The sequence below is a fragment of the Odocoileus virginianus genome, chromosome 17 (assembly GCF_023699985.2).
Source record: "Odocoileus virginianus isolate 20LAN1187 ecotype Illinois chromosome 17, Ovbor_1.2, whole genome shotgun sequence".
Lineage (NCBI taxonomy): Eukaryota > Metazoa > Chordata > Mammalia > Artiodactyla > Cervidae > Odocoileus > Odocoileus virginianus.
The window spans coordinates 52,788,297-52,810,284 of record NC_069690.1 but is presented as its reverse complement, the minus strand read 5'-3'; the positions used below and the strand labels follow the sequence as shown (position 1 = coordinate 52,810,284).

General features: G+C 55.7%; 1 protein-coding gene and 1 non-coding gene across 10 annotated transcripts; both read right to left on the bottom strand.

Moving 5' to 3' along the window:
• Positions 1-205: 205 nt before the first annotated feature.
• Positions 206-21,841, bottom strand: FBF1 (Fas binding factor 1). Of its 9 annotated transcripts, XR_011492467.1 has the most exons (32): positions 21,570-21,840; positions 21,081-21,152; positions 20,493-20,576; positions 19,418-19,445; positions 18,775-18,816; positions 17,172-17,265; positions 16,478-16,538; positions 15,873-15,923; positions 15,134-15,275; positions 14,543-14,620; positions 13,860-13,979; positions 13,396-13,534; positions 13,146-13,306; positions 12,315-12,414; positions 10,683-11,132; positions 9,595-9,693; positions 9,164-9,252; positions 8,945-9,003; positions 8,029-8,184; positions 7,799-7,899; positions 7,490-7,696; positions 6,657-6,764; positions 6,428-6,567; positions 6,221-6,339; positions 5,083-5,205; positions 4,813-4,998; positions 4,239-4,415; positions 4,028-4,165; positions 3,805-3,922; positions 2,504-2,613; positions 1,723-1,970; positions 206-1,189 (listed from the first exon to the last, which is right to left on the bottom strand). XR_011492467.1 is itself a non-coding variant. In XM_070479941.1 (31 exons), the coding sequence occupies exons 6-31, from the start codon at positions 17,234-17,236 to the stop codon at positions 1,887-1,889; spliced, it is 3,381 nt and encodes a 1,126-aa protein (XP_070336042.1). In that variant the 5' UTR covers positions 17,237-17,265; positions 17,888-18,036; positions 18,775-18,816; positions 20,493-20,576; positions 21,081-21,152; positions 21,570-21,841; the 3' UTR covers positions 206-1,886. The 9 variants fall into 9 exon arrangements, 8 of the variants coding, with proteins under 8 accessions (XP_070336042.1, XP_070336036.1, XP_070336037.1 ...); XM_070479941.1 differs by lacking the exon at positions 19,418-19,445 and adding an exon at positions 17,888-18,036 and having other exon boundaries at positions 206-1,970; positions 21,570-21,841; XM_070479935.1 differs by having other exon boundaries at positions 206-1,970.
• Positions 5,737-5,839, bottom strand: LOC139039271 (U6 spliceosomal RNA). Its single transcript, XR_011492592.1, has one exon. It is a non-coding gene; the product is annotated as a U6 spliceosomal RNA (small nuclear RNA).
• Positions 21,842-21,988: the final 147 nt, after the last annotated feature.

Here is a 21,988-nt window from a genome sequence, read left to right as displayed (position 1 = left end):
TTCAGAGCCTCATCGACCTGCCCCCTAATTCTAAGCTTGTTCACTGTGGGCTTCTGCACAGCCTCCAGCGTGTCATCACCTGTGATCGCCTCCTGTGATCACCCATGTATCTGTCAAGTGCTTGCTTAAATGCCAACTTCTCCTAGGCCACGCCCCCAGCCCATCACACAGATGGGAACTCATTAAAAGTGTTAAGAGGACTGAATTCCAAGCTTCAACAAGGCTTTTAATGGCACATGGATGCTTCCCTCCTCAGTGTGGGCACTACCCCCAGCAGCAGCCTGGGGATCTTCTACTTCACAGAAGCTCTGGGTGCAGCACACTTTTCTAGGAGGCAGCTGTGATGTGGCTGAGCGCCCTGGGCTTTGGAACCTGCCCAAGCACAGGTCAAACCCAGGTCTGGCTGTTTGCTGCTGCCTTGGGCAGGTTATTTAACCTCCCGGTCTCAGTCCCTTCATCTGTGAAGTAGGGGTGATAATCACACCTCCTCCGGCCTGTGGTCCAGCCAGGAGAGCGGGGGCAGCTGGAGGGTCCCAGCCACGGTCAGTTTTAGAGCAAATAACAGCCCTACAGAACAAACATTTCTGATAAATAAGTTCCAACTCTGATGAGCCGTGGCAAATTCTGCGAACCCAGTCATGAAGGATATAGCAGTTCAGTGGGTCCAGGAAGAAGGTTGTAAACACATGAGATCCTACTGGAGGCTGTTCTCAAAGAGCAGAGACACCCGTGGGCCCACTTACGCCCCCCTCGGCACTGCCCTCCTCCACCTTCCTGCTCCTCGGATGGTCCTCTCTGATGGGAGGTGAGAGAAGCTGCTCTCAAGGTAACTGATTTTTCTTTTTCCCCCAACAGGGATCAAACCTGCGCATCTTGCAGTGGAAGTGCGGAGTCTTAACCACTGGACTGTCAGGGAAGTTCTGGTAACTGTGATTTTATTAGTTGAGTCCTTGGGCAGTAGACAATTACCAACCCTCTCACCCCTCTCCTGGTGCCCCTCTAGAGGGCCTTGGCCCTCTGCCCGTACGTGGAGAAGGGCAAAGCCCCCCACCTCAGGCAGCAGCCAGGCGCTCTGTACCCTCTCAGGCAGGGGCTTGCTCTGTCATCTTCGTTCCCACCCGCTGGGCTTCTGCAGCCAGGGAACAGCACGGAGGAAAGCCTGCCATCCTTCCCCGCATCCTGTCACCCTCTGGAGAGTGTATTAGAAGAAGCCGATGAGCCCAGGGTCTGTGCCAGTGAGTCAATTGCCCTGGCAGCTGGGAACGAGGCACAGGTTTTGTGTGCCAGCCTGAGAGCAGGACGGCCTGGCTGAGCCCCAAGAGCACGTCAGAGCTCGAGATAAAAGCAGCGGGCACGGCACCCTCCTTGCCCCTGCAACACCCCCACCTCATCAGGCAGGAGGCCGGAAGACCCTGTAACGTGTGGCCCGGCTCTACGTCCCTACCAGCGGGGAGACCCCATGCTCTCTGTCAGCCATTCCTTGTGGCAAGGGAGTAGAGAAGCCCCCTGCCTCAGGAGAGGATCAGGTGAAAAGATTCTAAAACCATCCACAGCCGAGGGGGCCCACAGAATCCAGCCAGACCCTAGGTCCTGGGCTGAAAGTCTGTGCGGAGCAGATCCACAGCTGCCACTGACTGTGTCGTGGGGCTGCGTGCCCTCAGCGTGGCGTCTCCCCAGAGGCCGCTGCCTCCCGGGGTGTCTGAGAGGCCTGGGTGCACCCACCTGCCTCAGCTATGGGCTGGAGGGCTCGCAAAAAACCCGCTGGCACCCTGTCCACAGGAAGAGCTGTAATTAGGCCCTGGGCATCGAGGGGTTCTCCTGGGCACCCCTGCTTCCAGCTGGCAGCCAGAGGGTCAGTTGCAGGGTCTGAGGAGGCAGCTGGGCCTTCAGGCCGAGTGGGATGCCATGTTGTAGGCGGCTTTCTTCAGGGTCTCCAGGAAGAACTGTTCGTTCTCCAGAAAGTCGCGGTCCTGAAAGGCAGAGCTGGGTGAGCAGTCACCCTCTGGCTCTCTCTCCTGCACACACTTCTGTGACAGGGATGCGGATTGCTGGACCAGGCATGAGGCAACCCTGGGGGTCAGTGGATCGATCAGTCATGTCCTGGCTCTGCCTGGCTCTGGGATCGGCTGGGGTGGGGCAGGGAACGCACGAGCTCTCCCTCCAGGGGAGGCTACGTGTCAGCACAAGACATGGTCCCTCTCGGCCTGTCTGCAAACTGGAGAAGATGACAGTGCCTGCAGGGAGGGCTGCGGGAGGGGGATCGCTTACAAGGCACAGCGCAGAGCCTGGCGGGCAGGAAATGCTCCCTCAGTGACACCAGGGGCGTCTGCAAGGCCTGTCCTTTACCTGCCGTGCTGCTCTCCGCCGGGAGGGGCATGGGCTCGGCCCTCCCTGGGGCCAGGCTGTGCTCTGCCTGAGCTTCTGGTCCCCACTGTGAACACGAGGAGCCCTGAGTCCAGGGGCAGTGGGTGGGCCTGGGTGGCCTCTGCTCCGGGACGCTTACCTGCTCAGCTGTGTGTCTCAGCAGCACCAGCTTGGCATAGAGATGTGAGGGGCCCAGGCCGACCAGCGGTTGGCTGCGCTGCGGAACGGTGGGGGCAGGTGCCACTGTGGCTGAAAGGCAGAGGAGGATGGGGTTGGGGGCAGGGTGGCGGGAGACCAGGCCAGCCACAGCTGGATCCTGGGGCCTTCTCACTGCCTGGGGTGGGTGCGGCCCGACCACCCTTCCGGGCACATCCAGCTTTCAAAAGCCTTGGAAAATGCTCATAGAATTTTAGCTGCTAAGTTCAATTCTGAAAATTTATTCGAGGAAAATAATCGGGGAGAGATGTATGTATTATACAAAGATTTCCACTGAAGTGCTACTAGTTACCTTATCAACAACAACAACAAAAAACACTCAGGAAATTAGTAAAAATATAGGACAACTCATAATGGCAAATGATGTGGATTAAGAGTTAAATGTTTAATTACCAACATGAGAATATGTTCCATGAATATTTCTGAATTGAAAGCAATAAAGGTACAAAACAATATATGATGCAATCTCATGTTTGTTTGTTTTTTTTAATGGAGGAGAAAGAGTGGCTTTATTTCTTTGCCAGGCAAAGGGGGTGTGGGCTACCACCTCAAGAACTCAATTTTGTTTTTAAAAACATACACACGACAGTGTAGAATATTATGCACCAAAATGTTTATAAAGTGGTTCTAGAGAGTGGGTTGAAGGTAGTTTTTTTTTTTTTTTTAATATAAGCATGGTCCATTTTAAAACTTGGCTGTGCTGAGTCTTATTTGCAGAACACGGGATCTAGCTCCCTGACCAGGGTTTCAACCTGGGCCCCCTGCATTGGGAGCTTGGAGTCTTGGACACTGGGCTGCCAGGGAAGTCCTGAGGGAAGTATTTTAAAAACTAGTTTCCCTTCTTCTATTTTTGACCTATTTTTCTATAACATGCATTACTAGCATAAAAAAAAGAAATAACAAGATGACTTTAAAACTAAGCTATGGACTTCCCTGATAGTCCAGTGGTCAAGAATCTGCCTTAAAATTCGGGGGACCTGGGTTCCATCCCTGGTCCGGGAAGATCCCCCATGCCATGAGTCAACTAAGCCTGTGTGCCATCACAAAGACCCAGCAGAGCCAAAAAAAAGTAATAATGAAATAAAAATAATTAACTTAGGTTTTAAAAAAACAAACTCAGCTGCCTCCTATGTTGAGCACACAGGAGGCTGGGCAGGGTGTTGCCAGCATGCTCTGCCCAGTGGGTGGGCTGAGCCGATGTCCCCTCCTCCCGGAGTTACTTACCACTCAGGCCAGAGGCTGCGAGGTCCTGGGCCCTGGAGAGCAGCCCCACTGGGCTGGTGGGCAGGTCCTGTTGGGCACGATCCAGCTGCAGCCGCTGCTGGGCTAGACTCAGATGCTCCTGTCCCGGCCCCCAGAGAGGAGGACACCGCAGTGAGGGCAGAAGGCCGGGGGAGAGGTGCCGGGGGAAGTGTGCCGGGGGCAGAGCCTCTGGGAGGTGCCTTGCCTGGTGCACGTGGCGCTCCTGCTGCCGCAGCCGCTCCTGCTGCTCCTGCACCAGCTGCAGCCGGGCCTGTTGCTCTGATTGCACCTGCTGGGCCTCGCGCAGGGCCCGCTCCCCCTCCTGGTACTTCTTCGAGGCCACCTTGGGGAGGCTACCTGGGTCAGCCAGGCTGGCGGAGGTCAGCGCTCCCCCACCCCCAGCTGCGCCTTGGCACCTGGCTCATGCTCTCCACCTCCTCGGCGCGCAGCCTCATGCGCTGGGCAGCAGCGCTGACCCGCTCCTTCTCCAGACGCAGTTCCTGCCGCTCCTGCTCCAGAGCCTCCCTCTCGGCCGCCAGCCGGTCCTCTTTGGCTCGGAGCTCGCTGGCCCTGATCTTCAGCTCTGCCTGCTCCTGGAGATGGCAAAGCCTGGCTGCATTCTCCTTCCTGGAGTTGAACTGGGCTCTGGGGACCCGCAGGTCGCCCTGCCTCATTGCTGGGGCTGAACTCCACCCTGACTCTGGGAGGAGGTGGTGGGAGACCTGGGGCTCCAGGTCTGAATCCGTTTCTTCATTTCTAGAATATCTAAGTCATGGGAATGTGATGAGGATTAAAAGAGCAAATGAGTATAAAGCACCTGGACGCTAAAAGCAAGTTGTAACTCTGATATGATTGTAGTTGTTTCAATTCCTATACTCCTGTTACCACTGCTTGCTTTCCTAAGCTGACCATCCTGTGGAGGAGCAGACCCTGAGGGCCAGGGTGGAGAGAGGGGCAGGGCTGTGGGGGGGGGGAGGCTCTGGGTCCTACCTTGGCCAGGCTGACGAGGGTGCCCTCCCGCTGGGCGTCCACCTGCAGCGCCCGCTCCGCCTCGCGCTCGGCCCGCTCCTTACTCAGCTTCTGCTGCGCAAAGAACTCAGCCCACTCGGCCGCCAGGCGCCGCCGCTCCTCCCCGCACTTGTGCATGACGGACTTCTGCTCCTCCAGCAAGGCGCTCTGCGGCGAGGGTGCCAGGGCCCCGGTGAGCGCCCCTGGGCCTGACGGCAGGGACGGAGCCCAGCGCGGTGCCTCTGGACTCACCTTGGCTCTCTCCAGCTCCTCCCGCTCCATGGCTATCTGCTGGGCCATGACCTTCCTCTGCTCCTCCAGAGCACGCTGTGCCGACTCGGCCTTGGACTGCTCGGCGTGCACCCGCCAGCGCTCCTGCAGGCCCGGCAGGGTCAGGGCTGAGCGCGCTGGCCCCTGGAGCCCCCACCTGCTCCCCAGACAGGCCTGAGTGCTCCCCGGGGAGCTGGGCAAACCACCCTCATCTGGCTTTTCCCACACTATGCCACAAACACCTCCTTTCCTGAGCAGTAAAAATGGGAAGGAGCCTGGGGACTGGTTTGAGACAGGCACTGAGGAAAGTGCTGAAAGGGCTGAATAAACATAGTTCAGGATATAAAAACATCTGTGTCCATATACTGACAGGTCTATAGGGTATCTGTGATGTCATCAGTGGCTATCTTGGGCTACTGGATAATTTTTCTTTATTGTTGCCAGTTATTTTAATTTTTTCAATGAAACGAATCATCTTAGAACTTTGTACAAAAAAGAAAAGGTTATTACTATTTCTGAATTCATCAAATATTTACTGTATCAATTCTCTTAGGAATTGCTTTTTTGTTTGGTAGGGGTCAATGTGAGGTTTTTTTTTCCCACAAGTGCAGCCAATTGTTTTCACCACTTATTAGATTATGAAAGAAACCCTTCACCAATTTGCCTGTCCTTACACTGGGCCATGCTAATCATGTCTATGTCGTTCCAATTTTAGCACATGTGCTGCTGAAACAAGCATGAAAGGGCATGTTTTTTTTTTTTTGGTAGAAGATATAGACAAATTTATTTTTATTTAATTCTTCACATTGTATAATAAGGGCATGATTTTTTAAAGCACAAAGCCTGCTCTTATAGATGGAAGAGACAAAAGAAGTTTAAAGACAGCTCAGGAGACAAGCATTTCTCCCAAAGTCACATTGGCGATGGCATCAGTAATGAGTGGGTAGGTGCTGGACGGGGTGGGCTGGGGGCGCTTCTGGAGGCTGGGGAAGTGGGAGCTCCTGCAGAGGCAGGAAGGGGCAGGAGAGACAGGAAAAGCGCCGAGGAGGCCAGGGCAGAGTACAGCTGCCCAGTGCTGGGGAGACAGGCCCCACAGCAGGGGCAGGAGGACGGGCCCCACCTGCTCCAGCAGCCGGCTCTGCTCGCCCAGGCGTGCCTCCATCTTTCCCATGACCTCCTGGAGTCGGCTCCGCTCTTCCTCCATGTCCCGCTGCTGGCGGCTCAGCCTCTCCTGCAGCGCTGGGGGCGGCCCACAGGGTGCTCACTGCCCGCCCGCCTACCTTCCTGTCGGCGGAGACAGGATGGAGGAGCCCGGCGTCCCAAGTACCTTGGAGCTGCTTGTCCTGCTGCCGGATCCCCAGCTCCCGCTCCTGGGAGGTGCTGAGGTGTGAGGCCTCCACGCGGGAGGACAGCTCGTGCAGGCTGCTGGAGAACTTCTCCATCTGCTCGACGATGCTGTTCAGGGACCTGGGGGTGCGGCGTGCGGGGCTCGGGTCACGAAGTCTGGGGCCCCCCGCCCTGCCCACCCGCGGAGCAGAGCCTGATGGCGAGCCTACCGCGTGTGGGAGGTGGCGCTGGTCACGGCGTCGATCTCCCGGTCCTTCAGCTGCTTCAGCCGCTGCAGGTGCTCCTCGTGGTCCTTGCGCATCTCCAGGATGGAGGCCCTGGGGGGCGGGGGCGGGGCCGGTGAGAGGGCGGCGCAGTGAACATCCTGGGCAGCTCCGTCTGGGAGGGGGCTGCTCTGGGCAGTCCGTGCTCCGTGGCCTCTCCTCCCCGGCCCCAGGCACTGCCTCCGTTTCCCTGGCCCCTCTGCCTTTTTATCTGTCTTGGTGCCTCAATGCCACATCCTCTCTCTGGGGGCAGATTCCTTGTTATTCAGCCAAGGACACCTGACAGGGGGCCCAACAACCCTTTCATGTCTGGCCAATCTGAGCCATGGGGAAAGGCCAACTCAGCCCACCTTGGTTGACCCCTTCATGTGCCTTTTCTTTAGTTTCACTCTCCTCTGGAAAGGCAATCAGATCCACATGCCAGGCACAACCTTCTCCAGGGCTGATGTAGTCACTAGCCTCGAGTGGTCTGGCTGACGGGTTGGTTAACCTGTGCTTAATTAGCGCTTGGGTTGCTTGCTGCTGCCGGGCCCTGCCTGAATAGCCAGTGACCTCAGGCCCTGCCAGGATGCCCTCGATACTCTGAAGGAGTCGGGGGATCCCCACTAGAGGTGGAAGGGTACGTGAGATGGGTCAGTGAGGTTGGCCTCAGTTCTCAGTCTTCATTTGGAAGGGAAGGGGTCAAGCCTTTGTACAGAGGCTGCTGAGCCCACGGCTTGGGGTCTCAGGGCAATTGGCTTCCTCTGGCCACCCCTAAAGCCGGCCCCGGCCCCACTCACCGCTGCAGCTCCCGGAGCCGCTCCATCTCCTGGTCTTTCTCCTGCATGGCGGCCGCCAAGCGCCGCTGGTGCTGGGCCGCGAGCTCAGTGCGGGCCTGCTCGGCCTCCTGGCAGCGCGACAGATACTGGGCAGACAGCTCCTCGTTCTCTCTCCGCAGCCGCTCTTCCCGTTGCTGATACGATGTTTCTAGCACCTTGACTCGGCTCCTGCCAACAGCACACCCAATCGTGCGGCTCAGAAGGGGAGGGTGGCCACCCGGAGGGCCCCTCGGGGCACCCGGGCTGGGGCTGGCTGGGGGAGCAGGGTACCTGTGAGCATGCTCGATGAGCTCCAGGTCGGCCTGGTGCCGCTGCTGTAAACTCTCCAGCAGCAGCTTGTGCTGGGTCCGCTCCAGCTCCAGCTTCCGCACCTGGGCCGTGGCGTGGAGGGAGGGGGATGGTGTGGAGAGTCTCTCAGGCTGCCTGGGGAGGCCGTCCAGCCCTCACGGCACACCCTCCCACTAGCCCTGCCTGGAAGCCGCTGCCCCCCTGCCCCTCACCTGGGCCTCGAGCTCCGCCAGCCGGGCCTGACTCTGAAGGAGGGTGGCCTGGAGCTCGGCAGTGCCGCTCTGAAGCTGAGCCTGTGCCACCAGGAGCTGGTGCTGGTACTCGGGGCCGGGCAGCAGGCTCTGGGCCAGGGACTCCGGGAGCTTGGACTGGAGGAGAGGGGGAGGGACATGCCCCATTAGGTAGAGGACAGGAGCCCAGCTGAGCTCACCTCTGACCTGCCAGGCTCCATTCCTGGCCTGTGGCTGGAGACGGGGACAGGATCATGACACCCAGAGGTCAAGGATGAGGCCTGGAGGGTCATATGGTCCCTGTCCTTCCCCTCTCAGGTCAGGTTGGGGAAAATGAGTCTCCCCCACGCCCTCAGAACATCCTCCTCCCAGCAGGGCCTCCAGAGTCCCTGCAGAGTCCCAGCTACAACAGAAAGTGGTGACCCTGGCCCTGTTGTCAGGCCTGAAGTCCCAATGCAGAGCGATGCTCTGGGTCCTGCATGCTGCCCACCACCCACCCACCATCTCAGAGGCGCTCCGGGTTCCCGGGTAAGCGCTCCACAGGTGCTCCTGTGGGGCCAGGCCTCCTCGGGCCTGGGGGTCCCAGGTGCTATTGCACCTGGGCAATGTGGGCGGTGGGAGGAGCAGGGGAGGAGGTGTTCTAGACAGAGCAGAGGCCAGCTGGGTCCTGCGCTCTGCGGGAAGCACTCAGCTGCCTCCACCTGGGGGCCACATCAGTTCTCCACTGGTGCCGGCAAGTGAACACCCAGCCCTACCCGGGAGAGGCAGGCGAGTGCTGGTGGGGAGACAGGGGAGCCGGCTGAGAGGACAACACATTCCTCCTGGAGGTTTGGCAGGTGCTGCCTCTGAGCACAGGAGAACTGCCCCACGGGCCAGCCTGTTTGTTCCCCCTCCCTACCTGAACAGGCACAGAAGGCCCTGAGGGTTCCTGGGAATTCGGGAAAACAACTGTAGGCTCTGAAAAATCAACAGCACAGAAATGAGGAGGCGCAGGGACAGTCTAGGTGTGTGTTCGGGAGAGCCTGGCTTCACATCTGTCTGCAGGGACCCCCGAAGGAAGCTCTCAATGCCTCTCCTCCACCCAGAGTTAACCTCCCGAACAAAGCAGAACACACACCAGAGCCAGAGTGGTCTCCAAGGGCTCTTCCCCTCTTAGGGTCACCTGCATGGAGGGCCAAGGCGGCCTTGTTCCAAGTCATGGGGGACCTGTGGACATGGGGCGGGGGTTGCAAGGTGAGCAGCCTGCCATGAAGGATGCAGGGAGAAGGGGAGGGTTGGTCTGGCAGGAAAGGCGAAGGCCGGGGTCAAGTCATAGACTGGAAAGGCCTGAAGGCTGGTAGTTTATTAAGAGTGGGGTCCCAGCTGGAAAAGGGGACGGGGATCTGGCTTCAGGTTCCCTGACTTAGCGGGTCTCCTGTGTGGTCTCGGATCCCATACCCCACACTGACCATGTGGAGCCCAGCTGAGCTGCCTCTGTTCTAGGGACCGGGGCTCGGGCCGGCCCCCTGCGCCTCACCCGCCTGCAGCCGCGCCTCGGACTGGACATACCCAGGGGTGGCAGGCGGGGGCCATGGCCCCCATGTTGCTGTTCCTGGGGTCTCCCGGGCGGCGGCTGGCTCGAGCTCTTGGGTGCTGGCAGCAGGCTGACTGAGAAAGCAATTGTTAATATGAAGGCAGGAGAAGGGCCGGGTTAGGCTGGACAAGGGCGGGCTGGGACAAAGCCCAGAAGGGAAGCTGCATGGCCGCCCCTCTTCCCAGCCCCCTCCACCTTCCTCCTGTTCCCACCATCCCATCTTGAGAATTCTCCTCCCAGTCTGAGCCCCTGGCCTTCTGCTGCCCTCCCGGGGGCAACCACCTGGTAACATCTAAGGAAGCTGTGGACCATGCCACGCCCGCAGCGTCCACTGAGGCCCTGCTCACTCGCCCACCGGCTCCAGCACCCCGTGGTCCCTCTCGTCTCCGTCCGCTCTTCCCTGTCGTTCTCGGCTCTCGGGGCCAGTGAGGAAGCTTTCCCTTCCCTTCAGTTTCAGGTCTGGGTCCAAACCGCCCTCCCTGCTTACTCAACCCCAGGGCAGGGTGACATCCCCAGCCTGTCGCACAACTGCCCACCTCGCCTCCCCTCCGCTCTGGCTGCGGGGCTTCCTCTCGATGGTCCTGGCCCTGCCAGCCCCCTCTGGGGTGCTCCCTGTCCTTCCCACACATTCCACAGCTTCCCCCAGGAGCCCCCTGGCAGCCACTGTCTTCTCGAACACTCCCCAAGAGCAAGAGTGATCCCCCAAACGTGTCGCCTGCTTTAGCTTGGTCAGCAGAGCCACTGGACGCCGGGTATCCTGCCAGCCCGAGGGCGCTGGGGACAGCCCTGCTGGGAAGCACCAGGAAGGCTGTGGGAGCCCCACGAGGGCACCCGGGGTCTCCTGCCCAAGCAGGCCAGCGCCTGGCCCCGTGGCAGCAGGGCATGAGCGGCAGCAGCCCCCCAGCTCCTGAAGTGGGGGAGCCAGACGCTCTCCCCGCGCCCATAGCGGGAGAGAAGCACAGCCCAGACTGCACTCTGCCCGCAGTCAGCACACAGGGCACTGCTGACGGAGGCGCCGAGGCAGCAAGCCCTCCCTTTGGAGAGACAGCGGCCTAAGCCCTACCTGTGGGAAGGCGGCCGGCCGGCTGCCCCCGCCAAGTGCTGGCCCTCAGAGCCCGCGGCGCGCTCCTCTCTGGCCAGGCCTTGGGCCTTCTTCCGGGACAGGGCGTGGCTCAGCCAGTCCTGGCCTGCCGCCTCCTCGGATGCTCCTGGCTCCGCAGGCTGGCTGACTCTGGCAGGAGGGCCAGGACCGTCGGTGGGTGTTTTTGTCCCAGAGGAGGAGGGCGGCCCGGACGGGGCAGAGTGGCAGACGGGGGCGGAATGCTGGCTCCCAGGACGGGGGCGCCTCTGAGCCTTCCTGCCTGGGGAGGGGGGGAGCAGGTCCCAGCCGTCGTCCTTGAGGCCCAGCCAGTCAGCGCCTCCCCTCCTGGGCTGGGTGGGGCTGGAGGCTGTGGGGGTGCTCTGCCTGGAGCCCGCTTCTCCCTTGGGGTCTGTGCCACCATCTAAGAACCTACTTCAAGACAGAGAAGAGGGGAGTCTAAGGCAGGGCAAGCAGCCTGTCCCAAGAGCCCCTGACGGGCCTTTCCCTCCACTGCTCGGGGGGACTAGGGGGCCCACACTAAGGGGTCAGGATGCCTGGGGCCCTGTGCGGCCAGAGTCGTGGCAAGCCAAGTGAGGTCTGCAGAACGCCTTGATTCAGTCACGAAAACCAGAGACAAATCCATCTGCAGCGAACAGGACCAGCCACGGGCACACACACCCAGAGAAAAATCAGCCTGGTCAAGCACTTCCAGCCTTTCCATCACTCATTCATTCATTTGGCCATTGTCTCTTATGGCTCAGCTGGTAAAGAATCCACCTGCAATGTGGGAGACCTGGGTTCGATCCCTGGGTTGGGAAGATCCCCCGAAGAAGGAAAAGGCTACCCACTCCAGTATTCTGGCCTGGAGAATTCTGTGGACTGTATAGTCAATGGGGTCATAAAGAGTCGGATACAACTGAGCGACTTCTGCTTCACTCTATGAGTTACGGCAGGTGCCAGCAGGTTCTCGGGTTTAAGGGAACAGTTGATACACGTGTGTGCAAGGTTACTAAGAAGGAAAGAGGCTGAGAAAGCCGACGTGACATAACGTTAACACCATGGAGTCTGGAGAAAGGGTAGGAGGCATTTCTCACAACTCTTCCATCAGTTTGAAATTATTTCCAAATATAAAATTTAAAATATACGCTCGGAGAAAAAAAAATCTCCAAATTCAGAAAAGTCCATCCACTAGCTTAACATTTTGTCGCCAGCTGGGACGAGACCCCTGTTAGGACAGTCAAGGCGGAGCCCAGGGCCGGGTTTCTGGGAGCTGAGTTTGAGAAGCTGCTGCTCAAGGTTTACTCTTGCTCCCCCTGGGTCTGGGTGTTCCTCACAGAGAAGGAGGTCAGCTGACGTCACAGCAGTTTCCGGTTTCCTGGGCTTCCAGCTGAGTCAAGCCCACCTCTTCCTTACTCTTCCAAGGAGGCTGGGAGCAGAATCCAGGCTCCGCTCCTGCTCGGGGGCCATCCCGACCACTTGGCCTGGACTAGTGTGCACTGGCCACTCCCCTCCTTTGGGGTCCACAGAGTCTAGTGCCTCCCAAACAAGCCTGGTGGTGGGATGTGGCGAGGGGGGCCCCCTCATTCCCAGTGGGCAGCCTGCCTCTGCGCTTACCTGACAGACTGCCGGCGGGACTGCCGGCCCTCGGAGGAGCCCACGGTGGGCTGGTAGGCCCCAAAGGTGAAGTCGTCGTCACCCCAGGTGTCTTCTTTGTCTGTGAATGAAGAAACCTGTGATCTAGAGCAGGCGAGTCAACCTCTTCTGTGAATGCTGCAGAATGCTGGGTTTGAAAAGGGCTGAGCTAGCAGCTTGATGGCTAAGATGAGTAATGGGGACGCAGAGGCAGAGGCAGCCAGGTGAGGGGCTGGGCATCTGTCTACACCTCTAGTTCCAGCACACGGAACGTCACCGGGAGCTGTGAAAAGTGCACCTGAGGAACCCGGCCCCAGCCCCCGCGGGTGAGTGCGCATGTCCCAGCAAGGACTCCGAGCCAATGGGCCGCAGGCCGATGCTCTGAACAGAGCAACGCTGGCCAGGGCAGCGTCCTTCAAACTGTGAGCTGCTGCCTATCAGCAGGTTGAGAAACCAGTAAGTTACAACTGATATATTTAGTAGTCAAAGGGCTTAGTTGCTCAGTCATGTCCAACTCTTTGAGACCCCATGGACTGTAGCCTGCCAGGCTCTTCTGCCCGTGGGATTTTCCAGGCAAGAATACTGGAGTGGGATGCCATTTCCTACTTCAATTTATTAATCAAAGAGCATATAAATAAAAAAAAAACAGAGAATTGAACATGGTGATGATTATTTCCTGACACTTTTGACCCAGTTCATAAACACGAATAATATAATGTGTGTGTGTCATGATGTAAAGCTTATTTCTTATTATGGTTCCTGGTAAACATCTGTTCTTGGGTCCCTCCGCCCCCACCCCACAAGCCTCCTCACCCTGTGGCTGCTGGTACTTCTTGTCCAGCTTGAATTCCCTGTGCTCGCCAGTGCCTGGCCGGGCCAGGAGCTTGGAGGCAGGGCCCCGACCCAGCAGCTCATCCAGCTTGGAGCGAGCAGGGAGGGGCCCTTCCCTACAGGACGGAACATAGGGCAGGTACCTGTGACCATGAGGGGCTCCTGGGGGGGCCACACTGTACCTTCCCTCTCATTTTCCCTGGTGGCACTCTCCACGCCCAGGGACCCTTACTGGTTGCCCGCCTGCCTCCCCTCTGCCTTGGGGCTGTCTCCAAACCCCAGGGTGGCCATGATGTCGTCCCCATCGTCAAAGAGCAGCTCTTCTTTCTTTCGGACCGGAGTGTCCCCAGGAGTTAGAGGGACAGAGGGCCCTGAGAAACAGAACACAGGGCACAGTGCCCTCAGCCTTCTGGTCCTCCATTGTGCGGTTTGAATGGGCCGAGGGGGCGTTTCTCCACCTTTGAGTGGAACAGCAGCGGCAGCGGGCAGCGTCTGGTCCCACCCCGGCACCTGACTCCCCCAGCCCCACTCCCGGGTGCTCCCATCCCCTCTCCCCTCCCTCTTCCCAGAGACCGATGACCTCTTGGTCCAGGATCTGAGACCTCTGCTCCCTGCCTGGTGGGGTCTCTGGAGCTGCGTTGGAAAGGTCAGTGAGTCAACTGCAGTAGCCCCAGGAACGTAACAAGCCCACCCTACCGTGATCTCTGACCAGGGCTGGGTTCTTTTTGGAAGAGGTTTTCGTCTCCGTGGAGGGCAGTTTCTTGGGGATTCTTTCCTCATCATCAGAGAGAAGTCCTGCCAGGGGGTCTTCCGAATCTCACAGGCAGAAGGGGAAGCAAAGGGAAGACTGTATGTTGCGTTCAGGAAAACCAGCACTGTACTGCACTGGGGGAGTTATTGACCGGAGAGCTGTAGCTGCTCTGACACCTATGCAAGGCGCTTGGCATCTGAGGGCCTGGGGTGGCGGGGCTCCGATACAGGGCAGAGTGGGCCAGGGAAGAGGGAGCAGGGAGAGCGGCCCCAGGGCCCGCATTCCAGCGTGACTGCCCCAGGCTCTGCTGTCTGCACCAGCCTTCTAGGAACATCCCTGAGGCTGGAGAAGGGAAGTAAAATGTCCGGGAGTGCATGAAGGGCAAGGGACTTTCCCCCACGCTTTATAATCTTCAGTTTGATCCCTGGCTTCCAAGTCCATGCAAAAAAGTGCCCAGATATCCCAGCCAGGGGGGCACAATTAGTCCCTCCCTCAATTCGTAAGGAACAAAATCAACAGCACCAGCTGTCTGCTCCGCATCTGACAGAGTGACTAGCCCTGGGGCAAACGAGTATTGCCAGTGATCAAAACTGGTGTTCTAGAGGCATGACTGCAGGGCCTGCGGTACCTTCCAAGGAAAACTTCCTGTACTGATGCCCAAAGCTGGAGGGAGATGGAGGTAGGTCCTTGCTGGGAATGGCATCTCCTACAGGGAGCAAAGAGGAGCCAAGGTCACAGGACCGGGTTGCTTCTGGCCTACATGTCGCCACACCGTGACGGGGACCCCTGGGCTGCTGTGTACTTCCATCTGGCGGCTGAGGGTTTGTGGCCATGGACACAGCCATGGGAGAGGTCTCTACTGCCCTGGTTCTCAATCAGGCTTTTGGCCTGGAAATGAGGTCTGAAGTGACCTTCGGCCCTCTATTCACAAGTTGCTCCAAACAGGTACAGGGGTTGGGGCGATGCAAAAGTTACCATAAAATTCTCCAATTTAACTCAAATGGATTCTCCAGGAGTCTGAGGAAGTTGGGGCAGGAGGGGTGGGAAGCTCAACCCATCTCCCTCCTCAACCATAAACACTCCAACACACAGGTACACAGTGAGCTCCTGGTCTCCCCACTTCCAGGCAGAGAAAACCCACAGGGCACGAGGCCTTCTGGCTAAGCATCTCCCACACCCCCAGAGTGTCTCCTCAGTCGAGGAGCTATGTCCTACTCGCCTTTCTCATTGGCGGTTAACACACCGGCGGTTTTAAGAGGACTAGGCGGCTCTTCTTTCCCAGAGCCCTTTGCAGGCCTTTTGTTAGAGGCTAGATTTGACTTCTTCAGACCTAAGAGGTCAGCATCCATTTCATCCAGGTCCTGGAAAAGAAGGAAGGAGGGAGGAACCCCTACATGCTCAGCCAGCAGGTGCTAAATAACACCCGACTCTGAGCAGCCTGGTAAGGATGCTGCCCCCAACTTCCATGTGGAACACATGGGGACTTGGGTGACCCCAACAAGGTCACAGGACAAGGACAGAGGCAGGGCCGGGACCCAAAGGCTTCACACAGTCGGTCTCAGATAAGCTGAAAGATCTCTGGTTGGTAAGTTCCACGAGCCCTCATGAGCAGCTGCCGCATTGAGGTGAAAATGGGGGGGAGCTTCAAATCTGCTTTCAGCAGCTTCTCACAAAAGCTTAACAAATGCCGAAGCTGTTTGCAGTAGAAACGAAACAGCAGGGTCCTGGGGTTTAAGGCTCCCCAAGGTTGAGAATTCCCTGGTGATCCAGCGGTTCAGAATCTGCCTTCCACTGCAGGGAAGGGTATGGGTTTGATCCCTGGTCAGGGAACTAAGATCCCACATACTGTGAAGTGCAGCCAATGAATAAATAAATAAATAAATGAAAGAACAAGAGGGAGAATGAAGGCTTGGTGTCAAATAGCATCCCAGCCCATCTCCCCAAAGCTGTTTCCTTACCTTCATGGCCTGCAGCAGAGCCTGTGGGTCTGCATCAGAGACATCTGAAACCTACATGACAGGAGGGTCAGGAGAGACATGCTGGTCAAGGCCCCACAAACCTCAGGACCCTTATCGCCTGGCTTTTGTCAGGGGAGGAGCAGAGCAGCACGAGGGGAGGAGCATCATGTGGATGGTTCTGTCCTCACTTAGTGCTCAGGCGTCATATGAAGTCAAACCTGGCCAGCTGTGGACACGCTGGGGAGAGCGCTGCCACTTTCGGGTCCTCCCAAAAGGAAGTCCACGGCCATCACAAAACAAATTAGGCTACTTTCCCTCCACGTGATCGGACAGCGTGGAGTTTACTACAGGAAGTGCCATTATAAGGGCAACCGCCGAGCCTCCAGCAGCTGCTAGGAGCTCTCCTTTCTAGATCATCTCACCGGGAGGAATGAAAAGGACTTGCTTTGAGTCTACCTGGCAGCGCTTGGGTACTGTTTTGAGAACAAACTGGCTTTGTGGGGACTTCTAAACCTTCTGTGGGCAGCCCCTAGGACACAACAGCCATCTCACTGCCTCTGGGGGTAAGCAGAGCCGGTGATGACGAGGGAATGGGCCAGGCTCACCTCGGCATCAGCTCCTGCCAGGTCTGCTCGGGTGATGAAGGCATCGTCTTCCAGGAGGGACCTGCAAAGGAGCAGAGTCTATAACCCGCACCCCCGCCCCCACAGTCCCCAGGGCATGAGATGATTCAAGGAAGGAGAAGGAGCTTAGAGGGGCTAAGTGAAACTAGACAGACTCTTCTCCAGAAGGACAGAATTGTGGAATGGAATCTCACAAGTCACTGAAAGTGATGATTTTTAAGTTTTTTAAAAACGTAGAATCCCTTTAAAAACAACAAGTAAGAGAGAAAATCAGAACTGCTTGGGCTAAAATGAAGGTGGAGAGTGGAGCACTCACAAAGAGCCTCTCTGTCTCACAACTGTGGAGAAAGTTCAGAAGAACAATCTGAGAGCCACCAATTTGAGAGTCAAGCATCTAGGTCAGCCCTCTTATTCCGAGGGTAAGAAAACAGAGGCTCAGAGAGCTTCAGGAACTGCCCAAGGTCACACAGTAAGCAGGACTAGAAGGCGGAGCCTTTGACCTCCAGTTCAGTTCCGTTCTCACTCCTCTAGGATCCTCCCCTGCCCCGCAGCTGAAGGGAGGACAGGAAGGTCGTGGCCCTACAAGCAGGACCCACTGTGAGTGGAAAGGGGGGGCAGGGCAAGAGCATTCGGCCTGAAATAGGGCTTGGATGCCTGGGCGGTCCCACATGCTCACTTTGGTCGAAGCCCGGAGGGAGGGGGCACCTGGGCTACACCTGGGGGGTCTCTGGCACGTGACATTAGTTTAACAGGTTTCTCAGGTGGTGTCGCTGAAAAAAAGAAAAGAAAAGATGTGATTCGGCCACGGAGAACTGGAGTCGAGATGGAAAGGACTGCAAGTTGCCCACCAAGCTGTCTCCCACATTTTCCTACTGAGAGAGGGGCCTTTTTGGAGGAAGGAAACTGACCCTCGAGGCAGGTCTCTTAAAAACCTGCATGGAGGAGGGCATCATACATTTCCAAGCGGGAAGTCAACCCAACTGGTGCCAAATCAAGAGGCTATTCCTGCCCCCGAACAGGAATGCAGAAACAACGCACTTCCATCATCCACAGGCTTGTGCTCCGTGCATGCTTCTGGGCCAAGGTGGGGGGAATCTCGGCCATATTGTGGCTGGTGAGCTTTGTTGACCCCAAAGCCCTGTTTTTCAGTGCAGCAGACAGGGATACACAGGGTAAGGGACTTGTGTCCAGAATACAGAAAGAAGTCTTACAAACCCAGCAATCAAAAGACAAATCACTCAGTTTGAAAACTCAGTAAAGATCTGAATAGACCTTTCTTCAAAGATATAAATGGCCAGGAAACACATGAAAAGATGTTCAAGTTCATTAGTCATCATTAGTCATTAGGAAAATGCCCATCAAAATCACAATGATATTTAACTTTACACCCACTAAGATTGCTATTTGCTGTCGTTGTTTAGTCACTAAGTTGTGTCCGATTCTTCTGTGACCTCATGGACTGTAGCCTGCCAGGCTCCTCTGTCCATGGGATTTCCCAGCAAGAATACTGGAGTGGGTTGCCATTTCCTTCTCCAAGATTGCTATAATGAAAAAGAAAATAACAATTACTGGCAAGAATGTGGAGAAATTGGAACTCTCTTACACTGCTGATGGGAATGTACAATGGTACAGTTCCTGTGGGAAACAGTTTGGCGGGTCTTCAAGAAGTTAAACATAGAGTTATCATATAATCCCATAATTCAACTCCTAAATTTACACCAGAAAGAACTGAACACATAAGCCCACACAAAAACTTGTACATGGTTGCTCATAACAGCATTATTCATAATAGCCTAGCTGAAATGTGGAAACCACCCAAACCTCCATCAACTGATGAATGGCCAAACAAAATGGGGCGTATAGAACAACAGAATATTGTCCAGCCATGGAAAGGAATGAAGAGAGGAATGTTACAGTGCAGACAAACCTCGAAAACGTGGAAGGTGAAAAGAAGCCAGATGCAAAAGCCTCATATTGTATGATTCCATTTAATGTAAAATAAGGCAAATTTATAGAGAAAGAAAGTTAAGTAAGTGGCTGCCTAGGGGTGGAGGAGAGGAGAGTGAGGAGTAACTGCTGATGGTGTGGAGCTTCTTTATAGGGTGATGAGAATGTTCTAAATTCGGCTGTGGTGGTGGCTGCACAATTCTGTCAATATACTATATGTCACTGAATCGTACACTTTATAAAAGACTGAACTTTATGTGAATTATATCTCAGCTAATAAAAGAGAGAGAGGGCAAGCCTGAATCAGGGGGTTCTGGGGAAGGGGCACTTACTCTCATCTCCCAGGACGTCACCAAGGACATCATCGATGGAGTCTAGAACAGAAAAGGGCCACTGTGACTTCAGGAGGAAAGAAGGGTCCTTTAGGGCCTCATAATTGAGACCTCATCCAGGATACCCCACCTGGATACTTCTGGATACAGAGCCCAATAAAAAGGATTTTTCCCTGAGTCCCATCTGTTGTTTATTTCTGAATTACTCCTAGGGCCAGTGAGGCAGCATAGGGAGTTCCGTAAGAAAGCACAAGCTGCCTCTGGGATTACAGGGAAAACAGCAAGACTCACACCAAGGCACTTCCCTAGGGGCCCAGTGGCTAAGACTCCATGCTCCCAAAGGAGGGGGCCTGGATTCAGCCCCTGGTCAGGGAACTAGTGACTGCATGCTCAGCCGTGTCTGATTTTTGGCAACCCCATGGACTTTGTTGCCCACTAGGCTCCTCTGTCCATAGAATTTTCCACAGTACTAGATCCTACAACTAAAGATCCCAAGTACTGAAATTAAAACTTGGCACACACAAAAAAGAGATGTTCACTGAGAACATTCACTGAGAACATTCAGGCAGACACTTCTAAGTTATATGGACTCAAGGTGGGGGAATTATTTTTGGCTTATGGGTGATTTTTCATCCCCACTCACCTTTCAATCTTTTCTTGGTTTTTGGTGCCTAAAAAGGGAAAAACAACTTCCATGAACAAAATCAGACAGTGAATGTGTACTAAAACCCAGAATGCCAAATGAATTGTCTTGCCTTTTGCAAAGATGGGGACAAGGAGCACCAGTGGCATTTGGGGACAGATGCCCTTTATGGTTTTCTTAGAGTTTCTCAGAATAGACTCATTCAGAGCATGAAAAGGGCCACCCCCAACCAGCAGTGGATGACGCAGTGGGTGCCACCTGGAGGGTGGAAGTCTCTTCTTTCCCCCAAATTTCCAGACGCCACACACAAGCCCTCCCAGGATGTAACATTTTCCTCTAATCCATGTCCCTGACTGTTCAGTATCAGTGACAGACACATAAAAATGCTTTCCAAATGGATATTCGGAGGCTCAGAAGAGATGCTTGCTTAGTGTTTAATAAGAAGTTGCTTTTTTTCTTCTATGACATGCTACACAGCTTGCTGGACCAGGGATCGAACCTATGCCCCCTGCATTGGGAAGCAGAGTCTTAACCACTGGACCGGCCAGAGAAGTCCAATTAATAAGTTTGATATCCATGCTCCTAATCATCATTCTTCTTTGGGGCCACCCAGTCCACAAAATACTTCATGCAGTCAAGCTCTTGGAGGTGGAGGCAGGGGGGAGGGTAGACTCCCATTTCCACACACCTGCTCTGATTCTGTGCTGTTGGAGAAGACTCTTGAGAGTCCCTTGGACCACAAGGAGATCCAACCAGTCCATCCTAAAGGAAATCAGTCCTGAATATTCATTGGAAGGACTGATGCTGAAGCTGAAACTCCAATACTTTGGCCACCTGATGTGAAGAACTGACTCATTAGAAAAGGCCCTGATGCTGGGAAAGAGTGAAGGCAGGAGGAGAAGGGGACGACAGAGGATGAGATGGTTGGATGGCATCACCGACTCAATGGACATTGAGTTTGAGTAGGCTCCGGGAGTTGGTGATGGACAGGGAAGCCTGGCGTGCTGCAGTCCATGGGGTCACAGAGCTGGACACGACTGAGCTACTGAACTGAACTGCTCTGCGTTCTGCTTACCATCTCCAGGCTCTGGGGGCTGCTTCTAGCTCCTTCACAGCGCTGTCCAGCTCACTGGAACTCTGCCTGTCAGGCTCATCCTTCCTAATGAAGAAAATTAAAGTGTCTGCTCACAAACGATTTGGCTTTAACAGTGCTTGAGTCAAAGATTTGATGAAGCCTTCTCTCACTTTATGAAAACCTATTTTCATCAGTTAAACATTCCTTATGGAGGGTGATTCATATGAGAGGCAAAGTGTTCTGGGTAACTTTTCGAGGCTTGGAGATTATTTGAAAAAAGTGAAGTGGTCCTCATTCCTTATTCTGAAAGAGGATACAGAAAATGGCAAGTCCCCATCTTAGGAAAGAGGTGGGGGTCTGGCACTGTGTTCAATACACCTTTCCAGGCAACACTCAGGACTACTTTCCCAGCAGCAATCAGCACACAGAACGGATGTGAGAGCCGGTAACTCCTTGAGAGTATTTTCACAATCGGTGGAAAATTTCCCCCTTTAACTGTAAATCCAGCTCGCTCCATTATTGGTGAACTGTTTTCCCCAGAATTATCATTCTTTCTCGCCCGCTCCTCAAAAAGTTAGACAGACTGACCTTTGGCACAGCTTGGAAGAAAGTAATAGGAGGTGGGCAGCTCTAGTTGTCTGGCGCCGGCCTGTCTTGTTCCTAGAATGCAAAGTTCACGTGGGGTTACTGCCCAGGGGCCACTCTGAATGCCTGAGTTTCTCCTTCTCTGTAATGGCAGTGTTCACGACCTACAAGTCCCAACGTGTTTCGTCTCCTATCACATCTAGGAGCGTCTCCCACTTCCCAGTGATCCTGTCCCAGCCTCGCAGACCATGGGAATTTCTAAGGGAGGCTGCAAAGGCCTCAGGACCACAAGGACCATCGCAGCGTTGTGCACAGCCAACTCCGTGCCAGGCGTTTTAAACGAAGGTTTAAACGTTTAAAATCCTTTAGCTAGGGCCCTCCCGGTGTCACCTCCTCGGTCCACGCGCCCAGCCCATCTCGATCCCGAGCGCAACCTATGATCCTTCCAGCCCCTGAAATCCTCCCCACGCTACCCGCCCCCCGGTTACGTGCCATTTCCCTCAGAGACGCAGCCCCTGGGACGTGTCCCAGACATAGCTGCTGGTCCAGGATTCACTCCAGCCGGGTTCAGTCAGGCCTCCAGCTTCGGAGCGCTACGGACGCCAATCTCTCAGTCGCCCGGCCTCCGGAAGAAAGGCGAGGCGCGAAGCATCCTGGGGGTTGTAGTCCTAAACCTGCTCACCTACTAGAGCCAAGGGAGTACGGGGCGCTGGAATGAACCACATTTCCCAGGGTGCCCCTCCGCGGCCGTTAGTCGGCGCACCGCGGCCTCTTAGCCGCTGGGCGCGTTGCTAGGAGCTGCCTGAACGCCCCTTTGCTAAGCGGACGGTACCTGGGTTCCGAGGCCGGTGAGCTTCTTCCTCCCGGTTTTCTGCAGAACTACCACTACCTGGGCTCCAAAGTGAAAGTCG